This window comes from Cetorhinus maximus, chromosome 10, assembly GCF_964194155.1.
Source record: "Cetorhinus maximus chromosome 10, sCetMax3.hap1.1, whole genome shotgun sequence".
In the NCBI taxonomy this organism is placed as follows: domain Eukaryota; kingdom Metazoa; phylum Chordata; class Chondrichthyes; order Lamniformes; family Cetorhinidae; genus Cetorhinus; species Cetorhinus maximus.
In genome coordinates, this window is record NC_135888.1 from 16,654,210 (window position 1) to 16,666,364 (window position 12,155).

The 12,155-nt window shown below is 45.3% G+C and overlaps 1 protein-coding gene across 1 annotated transcript in view; it reads left to right on the forward strand.

The window, feature by feature from the left end:
* Positions 1 to 12,155, forward strand: part of LOC144686126 (hemicentin-1-like) — a 418,005-nt gene that overhangs the window by 261,876 nt on the left and 143,974 nt on the right. The window contains 3 exon segments of the mRNA XM_078551270.1: positions 888 to 1,052; positions 2,711 to 2,833; positions 11,878 to 12,015. Coding sequence (XP_078407396.1) covers positions 888 to 1,052; positions 2,711 to 2,833; positions 11,878 to 12,015 — 426 coding nt within the window.

Sequence of the window (12,155 nt, forward strand, 5' to 3'; positions counted from 1 at the left end):
TTTGACGACAAGCAGGGAAGTGCTCTCCCGATGTCCTGGCCAAAAAATTTACCCTTCAATCAACATCACAAAAATAGATTACCTGGTCATTATCACATTGCTGTTTGTGGAGTTTGCTGGGTGCAAATTGGCTGCTGTGTTTCCTACATTACAGCAGTGACTACACTTCAAAAGTACTTCATTGGCTGTAAAGTGCTTTGAGACATCTGGTGGTTGTGAAAAGCACTATATAAATGCAAGTAGTCGTTTGGTAGTACAGAACTTGAGTATTGCTGAAAAAAGAGACAAGTTGAAGCTTTTCGTCTTGCACTCGTCAGGACGCTCACAAGAATACCAATATAAGGGGAAAACAGCCATTTATACTGTATGAGAAGACATTGCTGATTGGTTGGCAAGTGGACCCTGATTGGTAGAGGCGTTGCCTTGGAGAATGCACCAGTGATGGTGACTGACAGTTAACTGCCAAACATTGCTTGAAATTTAAACCAGGCAGCTTGACCTTGATTGGTCAAGGCATTGCCTTGAATGGGTCAGCGAATGGCTGTCACTTATTTTGTTTAGCTAAAACAGATGTGTGCATGTTCTTTCTGTCTGCAAAGAACAGTGGCCTATGCATTAATTTATGTAGCTTCCAGTACAAGCAAATGTGTCACACTGCAAGCCTGGCTAACAATCTTAAATTGGTTGCCAGCATAATTTTTAGTAATCCACACTCTCTTCTCATATAGTACAAATTGTTGTTTTCCCCTTAAATTAGTATTCTTGCAAAGTTTCCTGATGAGTGCAAGACGAAATGTCTCTTTTTCAGCAATAATAAACGTAGGTTTTTCTTTCTTTTAAAGCTGAGTACTTCTTGTTTTAAACATTGTTGTTTATTTGCACCCCAGTTCCCCCATCGATTGCTGATGACTCTCCAGATGTTACTGTCACTAAAATGTCCTCGGTGGTGCTGACGTGTCATGTGACTGGAATCCCAGAGCCTGCAGTGAGCTGGATGAAAGATGGCGCTCGGATGGGGAACCGAGGGCCAGGGTATAAAATACTGCCAACAGGTTCGTGCAAGATTGACTTTCTAAAGATAAATACATGTTTTTGTGTATTTTAGCATGAGTTACTGATTGACTTATTCTGGTTTATCTTTGTCTTTTGGGAAGTAGTTTACTATTTTCTCCCTGTGAGACCTGTTTCAAACTAACCCATGGTCCAATAAACTTTCAACTTGGAGGGAGGCATAGTGGTATTGTCACTAGACTAGCATTCTGGAGACCCAGGGTAATACTCTGGGGTCCCGGGTTTGAATCCCGCCACGGCAGATGGTGAAATTTGAATTCCATAAAAATTAAAAGCCTGAAGGTGACCACGAAACCATTGCTGGTTGTTGTAAAAACCCATCTGGTTCACCAATGCCCTTTAGGGAAGGAAATCTGCCATCCTTATCTGGTCTGGCCTACATGTGACTCCAGACACACAGTGAATGTGGTTGACTCTTAAAAATACCCTCTGAACAAGGGCACTTAGGGATGGGCAATAAATGGTGGGAATACACGGAGCAAATGGCCTTTATTGCAAGGGGATTGGAGTACAAGAATAAAGAAGTCTTGCTACAATTGTACAGGGTTTTGGTGAGACCTCACCTGGAGTACTGTGTGCAGTTTTGGTCTCCATATTTAAGGAAGGATATACTTGCATTGGAGGTGGTACAGCGAGGGTTCACTAGATTGGTCTCTGGGATGAGGGTTATCCTATGATGAGAGACTGAGTAAATTAGGCCTATATTCTCTGGAGTTCAGATAAATGAGAGGTGATCTCATTGAAACCTACAAAATTCTGAAGAGTATTGATAGGGTGGACACTGAGAGATTGCTTCTAAACTGGTTGGGAAATCTAAAACAAGGGTACACAGTCTCAGGATAAGGGGCCAATCATTTAGGACTGAGATGAGGAGAAATTACTTCACTCAGAGAGCTGAGAATTTTTTTGAATTCTCTACCCCAGAGGGTTATGGATGCTCCATCATTGAATACATTTAAAGCTGGGATAGACAGAGTTTTGGTGTTTCAGGGAATCAAGGGACACGGGGAGCGGGCAGGAAAATGGAGTTGAAGCCCAAGATCAGCCATGATTGTATAGAATAGTGAAGCAGGCCTGATGGGCCATGGAGTCTGCTCCTGCTCCTCTTTCCTCTGTTCTTGCAAATGGGGCCTGGGGGGGTGGGTGGGGGGTGGGGGAGGGATGATGGGCACTGATCTCATGGGGCGTCGAATGGTAGTGAGTGACAGTAGTTTCTAAAATACACCTGCTGCTCTTAGTCCCCATAGAAACCCCCTCCAAAATCTTACTGGGCCTTTCCTGGAGGGCAGTTGGTGAAGCCGCTCGGTGCTCAGCTGTGCTTGAAAATCACAGACGGGGCTCCTGCAACCAGCACCGGAGCCCGATTTGTATGTGGAAGTAAAGAGGTGGTCGGAAAGCTTGAGGCCCAAAACCGGTAGAGGGAAACGCTGCCCACCCATTCGCCTGAAAATTGTGTCGGAGGTGGGGGTCTTGGGTGCCCATGGTTTGGATGGGTGCTGCCTGCTTTTTCAACTGCCGGCCACCCCATTTTTCAGACAGGCATTGCACATCTCTGTGAGCGCTGATGATTTTTCTGGCAGGGTTTTCCCTCAAGTGTCTCAGTTGTCAGGAATTATTTCCAATCTTTATGCATCTGCAGGAAATCTGGAAATCGCCACGGCAACCCTGAGCCATGCTGGCAGCTATATGTGCACAGCTCGCAATGTGGTGGGGACTGCACACAGACATGTAATGCTCCTAGTGCAAGGTAAAGAAACGCCGAGTTTTCCGTTCTTGGCTGACCTTTCCACGCTGCTGGGAGATATTTAATCCGAACAGAAATTAACATCAGATGCCGCATTTAAAGATAATCTTTCCATGATTAAAGGGCAAGTGTATTTTCCGGAATTGCCGAAGCGTGGCTCGCTCAGTTCCCAATTGTTATTCGGCTTTCGGCTTTTAGACATCGCTCAATCTCTCCGTTTTTGCTACCTTCAGAAACATTTTCATAACCCTCACCCACTCCTTCCGTCACCTGAATTCCTGTGTGAAGTGCGATTTTCCCCCCCCGTGTGAGGTACCTTGGGGAATGTTGCAACACTAAAGGCGCTAAAAAAAAATGCAAACTGTTACTGGCTGGGTGCAGCCTAGGAACAGTCGTTTTGTCTCTTTCTTTTCTGAAGTAGTGGCTGTTGAGTGCCCGTTTGACGGGGCTTCTCACCATCCGGCCGCAGACGGAGCCCGCTCGCTGGGTTATGCTGCCAGTGGCTGCCCGTCCATCCACTCGGCACCCTCCGCCTTCCAGAGAACTTGCTTTCCTCGAGCACAATTAATGACGCTGTCTTTCAGGGGTATTATAAATAGTGCGAACAGACTCAGTCCATCACTCTCCGGAGTGAAACTTTACCTTAACGCACTGCTTTATATGTGCTGTTTGGACTGTTGATGTATTGAATGTCTTCTCTTTCTTTCTGTTACGCACGTGTCTCAACCTTGATGTCCTGTATATGTACAACTACACCTTGCATTTATATAGTGCCTTTCACTCGCGCATTCTTGATTTTAATCCACCATTGGCAGCCGTACCCTAAGTTCTGGAATTCCCTCCTTAAACCTCTGTATCCCACAGCCACTCTCTTCTCCTTTAAGATGTCCCTTTGACCAAGCTTTTGGTCGTCTGCCCTGATATCTCCGTCTGTGGCTTGGTGTTCGATCTTATTTGATGACGCTCCTGTGAAATGCCTTGGGACGTTTTTGTACATTAAAGTTGCTACATAAATTGCTGTTAATCTAGTAAAACATCCCACGGTATCTTCGCAGTGGCGTTGCCAAGCAAAATTCGATATTGAGCCACGCAAGGCGATATTAGAAAAAAGTGGCTCGACTAGAGAGGTAGGTTTAAAGGAACATCATAATGGAGGAGAGAGAGGTGGGGAAGGAAATTCCAGAGTTTATGGTCTCGACAATTGATTTAATAAATAGGTTTAATTGAAGCCTCTGTATTGAAGTATGCGGGCATAGAGCAGACTCCTAGAGCTTGATTTTTAGGCCCTGCCAGAGTCAGAAATGGAGGCAGGCAGGTGCTAAAAATAGCACTGTTGTCTTGCATGTCAGCTCCTTGGCTCTATCCTGCCCTTGGGCCCTTTTCATGGAGGTGGGAGGGGATGTGGCAGGGTTACCCGCCCACCTGCGGCAGGTAGCTGACCCAGGTAATTAATGGCTGCTTACGTCCAATTAAAAGAGGCCAACTGGGATTTTCCAGGAGGCCTCTAGGTTCCCGCAGGTGGTGGGGGACAGTTTGTGTGCTGGAGTCAGCCTCCTGTCAGCATACTGGGGGACCAGCACTCCAGGCAGGAGTAGAGGCCCTCCCTGTCAGCCCGGGTTCAGCTGCAGATGCAGACTGCCCTCTAGAGGGGTTTCCCCTGTTTTCTCCCCCCATCCCCAACCCCCACAGTGATGGCCGGGCTGCAAAAGCCATTTTTTATTTTAAATTTCAAAAGCTTGGAGAGAGGCTGCCTCCATTTTGAAGCACCCTCTCCCTTACTTACCTTTCCTGGCAACCTGCTGCTCCTTTCAAGCTGGAAGGTCTCTAATTGGTCCTCCAGCTTCGAGAGCCCGCCCACTGTTCCTGATTGGACAGTGAGCCCACCTTTCTGGCCACTAATTTGCCAGCCAAGGGAGAGTCGCGTTAAGTGACTGTTTCCCACACAATGCAGGTCTCTGACCTCCATTTGAGCCTGTTGACGGAGTTCAGAGACGCTCAGGAAAAATCCTGCCCCTAGTCTTTATTTTAATTTCTTTCTCTCAGTTTTTTCACCTCATACTTACTTTCCTGAAGGCTTGACCTTGACCTATGCTGAGGTGCAGGTCCTCTGGCACAGGTAAGCCCAATCCATTTCTTGTATCGCAATGACATAAGGGGCAGGATTTCCCGGTCGGCATGCGGAGGGCGGGACCCGCACACCAATATGTAAAATGACGCTGGATGACATTGGGCGGAACTCCCGACGTCACCCCGCATCATTTCAATTTTCAGGTCAGCAGGGGCGCAGCTGAATCAGCTGTGCGCCCGCCAACCTGTCAATGGCCAATTGAGGCCATTTAAAAAGTAATTGCAGAAGTTAATGGACCTGCCTGTCCAACCTTAAGGTTGGCGGGCAGGCCGGGAGCCCTGGCGGGCTTCAGAGAAAGCATGAAACCTCATCCACGGTCGGGATGAGGTTTCATGTCGGTTTTTAAACATTGAATAAAAGTTTAACTAGAAGTGATGGACATGTCCCAGCTCATTTGACAGTGTTACTAGACTATTTTAAGTGTTGACTTTAGACTTGACAAAACTCCAATGCATTCCTGGTCAGCCTCCCGTCTCAGACTTCCACATTCCTGCACTCAATAGCGTTCAGGAATGACAATCCCCAATACTTTCCATTCTTCAGAGGAAAAACACTCAATGTTTTGAAAATGATTGTTCGTAAAATATATCCTTGTTTATTGAGCACAATATCTGTCACTTGGCATTAGAGATGGAGAGGTTAGCCAAGGCAGAAGCGTTGCCTCGCTGTGAGTTTTGCTCCTAATGTCCAAGACGTCACATGAGGGGACATGTCAGCGAATGTTATTTTTATATTTTTACCATTTTTGAATTTGGCGCCAATCTCCCTGAGGCAGCACTTAGCCTCAGGGAGATGAGTGTGCTCTTCTGCGCACTCTTGGCTTAGGAAACTCCCCCCCCCGCCTGCACAGGGAGCGCTCAGCGCTTCCTGGTGGACGTCACGCTGGGCGGGCCTTAATTGGCCCGCCCACGTAAAATGGCGACGCTCCCCCGATTGTGGGCGCCGATTGGAGACGCGCCTGCACGCGCCCACTCCAGAACATCCCCCCACCCCAACAGGGGGAAAATTCTGCCTAATGTCCTTTACAAGCTTAGTCATTGTTGTGATGTAGGGAACTTGACAGCAAACTGGAGCATAACAAGCTCCCACAAACATTAATGTGATAATAGCCAGATGATCTATATTTTTTTAAAGTGTCGACTAAACTATTTTAAGTGTTGACTTTAGACTTGACAAAATTCCAATGTATTCCTGGTCAGCCTCCCATCTCAGACTTCAACATTCCTGCACTCAATAGCGTTGAGGAATGACAATCCCCAATACTTTCCATTCATCAGAGGAAAAACACTCAATGTTTTGAAAATGATTGTTCGTAAAATATATCCTTGTTTATTGAGCACAATATCTGTCACTTGGCATTAGAGATGGAGAGGTTAGCCAAGGCAGAAGCGTTGCCTCGCTGCGAGTTTTGCTCCTAATGTGCAAGACGTCTGAATTGGATAAGGCCAGTGATCTCGTATGGCTGCAGAATGTAAATACGACGGGGCGAAAATACTTGGGGCGGTGGTGGGGTGGTGGGGGCTGGAATGCAGAGTAAAGGGTTAACATCGGAAGCATATGATGCTGCTGTAATAATGATGTAACATCACGTGATTGAATAACAGAGACCTGGAAAGAGGAGGCGCTCCAACCTCGAGCAGAGGTTCCAAAAGTTACACAATAGCTGCAAATAGAGAATAATGGCTTGAACAAACTACAATCTCGAGCAGGTTACTTTGAGAGAATAGACAAGCCTTAAAGAATTCTGTCTAGACCCTAAACACAGGACGAAGCAGAGGAGGTTATACACAAAGGGAGGGGTGAGGCCATGGAAGGATTTGACACCAAGTTTGGGTTCCTACGACATGAAAAGAAACCCAACTCTGTATGTTCAAAAACTTTATCCTAATTGCTATTATTTTTAAAAAATTGACTTTTCTGCTGAACAAAGATAAGATGTCTGCTACAAGCCACCTGACCACAGGGTTGGCCCTTTGTCTGGGAGCTATCCCCTGGAGTTTCAAGAACAAAATAATTATTTTCTCAGTTTTTCACATCATTGTACAAACATCATTGTAATCAACAAAAGCAAAGGAAGTGCAGACAAACTGGTTCCCGCATCCTGAACTATTTCAAAAGAGAAAGATCAAAACTCATTATACTAGAAGAGATGCTGCCAACTACCTTGTCTGTCTCCTAAGGAGGAACAATGGAATTCTGGCCAGAAGCACAAAAACTGATTGTCAAATTGCAAAAAAAGTAATAGGCCATGTCACATGACCCAAGCCTCTGGCCTTTTGGACAGTTTTAATATTACATCTTTGGACTTCATAGGCAGCCTGCTGTTTTAACATTGAATTGTTGAGCTACCAAGAAGCAGGCTTTTCCTAGCAGAACAAAAGCCTGCCCACCAAGCTTGACTCTGCTGAAAGATTTCGTACCACTGCCTACAAAACCAACTCAATTTCTGTGTACCTATTTTATCTTGATTTTTTTATGATCCCAGCTGATGTTACTACTGGACAAGCCAGATCCCAGGAAAGAGCCTGGCTTGGTAGATCCCAACTTTTATTTTTTGTTTAGAAACGTGAAGGGTAACTACTGAACAGACTCACAGGAGTCAGCTAATAAACTTCTAACAAAAGAATACAGCATTTATTAAACAACAAAAGACAAACTATGCACTGCTTCACCCACAACTAAACCTTTACAGATATATACAGATTTGTAAGGATAACACAAGTTACAAAAGATATCTTATACTCTCAAGTTCACAGTAAGTACACAGTCCATGTAAACCAATAGGCGACCTGTGGTTAGGCACACTACACTCCAAAACCACATGGCAGATGGCACCCCAAACAGATGCTATGGATCCCTCATCAACTCCTCCCCCAGACGCTTGTCCCAGCATGAGCCAAACGGTCTCATTGACCCCCATCTTTCACACAAGAGTTTCCAATCTCCACTCTCAGAAAGAGCCCGCTTTGGAATCTTCTCCCAAATGATGCTTTCTCTCAGATGCCTTCCACAAGGGTCCACCCCCAAGGTTTCGAACTCTCTTTCCACTGTTCCTCTCCCCTGCATTCGAGCTTCCCCTTCCACACATACTCTCTCAGATACTCAGCGTGCCAACAGAATACCACTGCTTCACATGCCCATAGTAAGGAGTTACCAACCTTTGGCTATCTCCTCGAATCTTCCGGCTTCTCGGAAGCCTATTTTGATTTAAGTCCGCATCCTGCAGCTTTCTCCCTTTAAGCTTGGAGCCTTCCTCTGCTCCTCACTCTTAACTTCATTTAACAGAACATTTCCAGATTCCTGTTCCTTTCCTTGGACTAGAAGGTCTTCTTGGAATCCCTCCTTTCTGTCCCAAAAGCTGTGTCCAGACTCTTAGGTTTCAACTGAACTGTAAAACTGCTGTTCTGTTTCTCCCGGTGTCTTTGGGACCTGTGCTGCTAGGCAACAGCCCAGTTTTTCTACTTCAAGAGTCATAAAACCTCATTAAAATGCAGGTATACAAACAAACCCACAGACTTGCAGGCAACTTTTAAAATGAAACTAACACTCAAATTCCATCCCCCCCCCCCCCCCGCCCCCCCACCCCCCCGCCTTTCTTAACACCAATACCGAAACACAAATTAAACTTAAACTTAAAGCTAAAACTCATTCCTAGCATCCAAAAATACAAATATAACTTATTTAAATTATCTCTAGTTCCTAACAATATCAGCCCCAACTGAAAAGCAAATCAGACAACTTTAGCTGGGTGACCTCCAACGCCTACGTGAAAGAATTCCTCATTGGACTCTGACTTTTTACTCTGGAACTCACGTGAACCAATATTCATTTTCTTTGGTCCTTGTACAGTAAGACTCTCTGTTTCTCTTTCCCCCTGCTTTACTGCTGGAGTGTGCGGAGTGGGATGTGGCGAACACTCTCTTCACGGGATTTGAAGGTGGAAAATAAACTAACCTTCTGAGTTAATCCTAACTCGCGTTTGCTATGGATTATTGCTAAAGTTGGATCTCAAAAAGGGAGGGTTTGGGAAAACACACCACGCAGCCTATTCTTTTAAAAACTGATTCAAAACACCTTCTCTGTATGGACAGGTGGTCTGAGGAAATCAGTGCAGATTGACTGAAGTAGGGTCCCCATTGTTGTAATACTCTTTAAACTAGAGGGAGCGAAAGTAAAGGGAGTCATTTAAGGGTAAGTCATGGCAGGGCAGCTGGGCCACGTGGAATGCTCCTCCTGTATGATGGAGTCAGGGACGTTTTGCAGTATCCAGGGCGACCATGTGTGCAGTGTCTCCAGCCGCAGCTACTCAAAACCTGCGGTTCAGAGCTGGAGCTGCAGCTGGAGTCACTGTGGAGCACCCGCAAGGATGAAATCTTTGTGGATAGCACGTAGAGTGAGGTGGTCACGCCGCAGGTAAAGAGTGCACAGGCACCAGACAGAGTAAAATTATTAGGCAGGTAGTGCAGGAGTCCCCTGGGTCCATCTCCTTCTCGAACAGGTTTTCTGTTTTGGATGCTGTTGGGGAAGATGGTTTCTCGGGGGGATCCAGCAACAGCCAAGCCCGTGGCACCATGATTGGCTCAGCCACACAGGTGGGAAGGGAAAAGAGTGGGCGAGCAATAGTGATAGGGGATCCTATTGTAAGGGGAGCAGATAGATGTTTCTGCGGCTGCAGGTGTGACACCAGGATGGTGTGTTGCCTCCCTGGTGCCGGGGTCAAGGATGTCACTGAGTGGCTGCAAGACATTCTGAAGGGGGAGGGTGAACACCCAGAGGGCATGGTCCATATCGGTACCAACGACATAGGTAAAAAGAGGGATGAGGATCTGCAAGCAGAATACAGAGAGCTAGGAAATAATTTAAATTAAAAAGCAGGACCTCAAAGGTAGTAATCTCAGGATTACTCCCGGTGCCATGTGCTAGCGAGATCAGGAATAGGAGAATATACCAGATGAATGCGTGACTGGAGAGATGGTGCAGGAAGGAGGGATTTAGATTCCTGAGGCATTGGGATCAATTCTGGGGAACATGGGACCTGTACAAGCTGGACGGGTTGCACCCCTGCAGGACTGGGACCAATATCCTCACAGAGGTATTTGCTAGTACTGTAGGGGAGGGTTTAAACTAGAGTGGCAGGAGCTGGGAACCTGAGTGGGGAGACACAAGAAGGAAACAAAGATAGAAATGAAAGACAGAAAAGTAGAAAGCAAAAGTAGAAGGCAGAGGAAGCAAGGGCTAGCAGCAAATGGGACCATAGTACGAAAAAAAATGTGTAAAAATGTTAAAAAGACAAATCTAAAGGCACTGTATCTGAATGTACAGAGCACTCACAATAAGGTATACGAATTAACAGTGCAAATAAATGTAAACGGGTGCGATATGATTAAAATTACAGAGACATGGCTGCAGAGTGACCAAGACTGGGGACTGAATATCCGAGGGTATCCGATATTTAGGAAGGACAGGCAAAAAGGAAAAGGAGGTGTGGTGGCATTGTTAGTTAAGGATGAAATCAGTACAATAGTGAGAAAGGATTTTGGCTCAGAAGATCTAGATGTAGAATCAGTCTGGGTGGAGCTAAGAAGCAATAAGGGTTGGAAAACATTAGTGGGAGTTGTCTATAGGCATCCACACAGCAGTGGTAAGGTAGGGGACGGCATTAGACAGGAAATTAGAGATGCAAGTAACAAGGGTGCTGCAGTAATCATGGATGACTTTAATCTGCATATAGACTGCGCAAGCCAAATTCGCAATAATACTGTGGTGGATGAATTCCTGTAGTGTGTGTGAGATGGTTTTTTTTAGACCAGTACATGAAGGAACCAACCAGGGAACAGGTTATCCTAGATTTGGTATTATGCAATAAGAAGGGGTTAATTAATAATCTTGTTATGTGGGATCCTTTAGGGAAGAGTGACCATAACATGATAGAATTCTTCATTAGGATTGAAAGTGAAGTAGTCAATCCGAAACTGGGTCCTAAACAAAGGAAACTGCGAAGGTATGAGGGGTGAATTGGCTAAGATAGACTGGGGAACTTCTTTAAAAGGCATGGTGGATAGACAATGGCTAATATTTAAGGAACGAATGTATGCATTGCAACAGTTATACATTCCTTTCTGGTGCAAAAACACAACAGGTAATGCAGCCCAACCATGGCTAACAAAAGAAATTAAGGATAGTATTAGAGGAAAGTAAAGGATAGTAAAGAGGAGTCATATAAAGTTGCTAGAAAAAGTAGCAAGCCTGAGGATTGGGAGCAGTTTAGAATTCAGCAAAGGAGGACCATTAGATTGATTAAGTGGGGAAAAGTCGAGTATGAGAGGAAACTTGCAAGGAACATAAAAGCAGACTGTAAAAGTTTCTATATAGTATGTAAAAAGAAAAAGATTAGTGAAGATCCCTTACAGTCTGAAATGGGAGAATTTATAATAGAGAACAAGAAAGTGGCAGAGCAATTAAACAACTAGTTTAGTTCTGTCTTCAGGGAAGAAAACACAAATAACTTCCCAGAAATGCAATGGAACCAAGGGTTTAATGAGAAGGAGGAATTGAAGGAAATTAGCATTAGTTAAAAAAAATAGTGCTGGAGAAGTTAATAGGACTGAAAACTGATAAATCCCCAGGGCCTGATAATCTACATCCCAGGGTACTAAAGGAGGTGGCCATCGAAATAGTGGGTGCGTTGGTTGTCATCTTCCAAAATTCTTTAGATTCTGGAATAGTCCCGGCAGATTGGAGGGTGGCAAATGTAGATTATCTGATCGTTATCATATTGCTGTGAGCGGGAGATTGTTGTGCACATCACATCAGTGACTACACTTCAAAAGGACATCCTGAAATGGTGACAGGTGTTTTATGAATATAAGCTCTTTCTTCCTTCTTGGCTCATCCAATTTAACTGCAGAATCTCTGTTCTCTTCTGCCTGCCCAGAGCCTCCTGTTATCAAGCCCCTTCCTGGCACTTTGGAAATTGTAGTGAACAAAGGTGTTATCCTGCCCTGTGAGTCAATGGGCACGCCAAGACCCAGCATTACCTGGCAGAAGGAGGGCGTCACCATCTCAAACACAGGTAAGGTGCCAGACCACAGCTGAGACAACAGTCAACCTCCGGGTGCAAGGTATAAGTGCCAATTCTTAGTGGAGACGGAGAGCAGAATTGTGTTACCCTTCTTGTGGCTGAACTCTTCTCTCACACCAGATGAAGCCAGG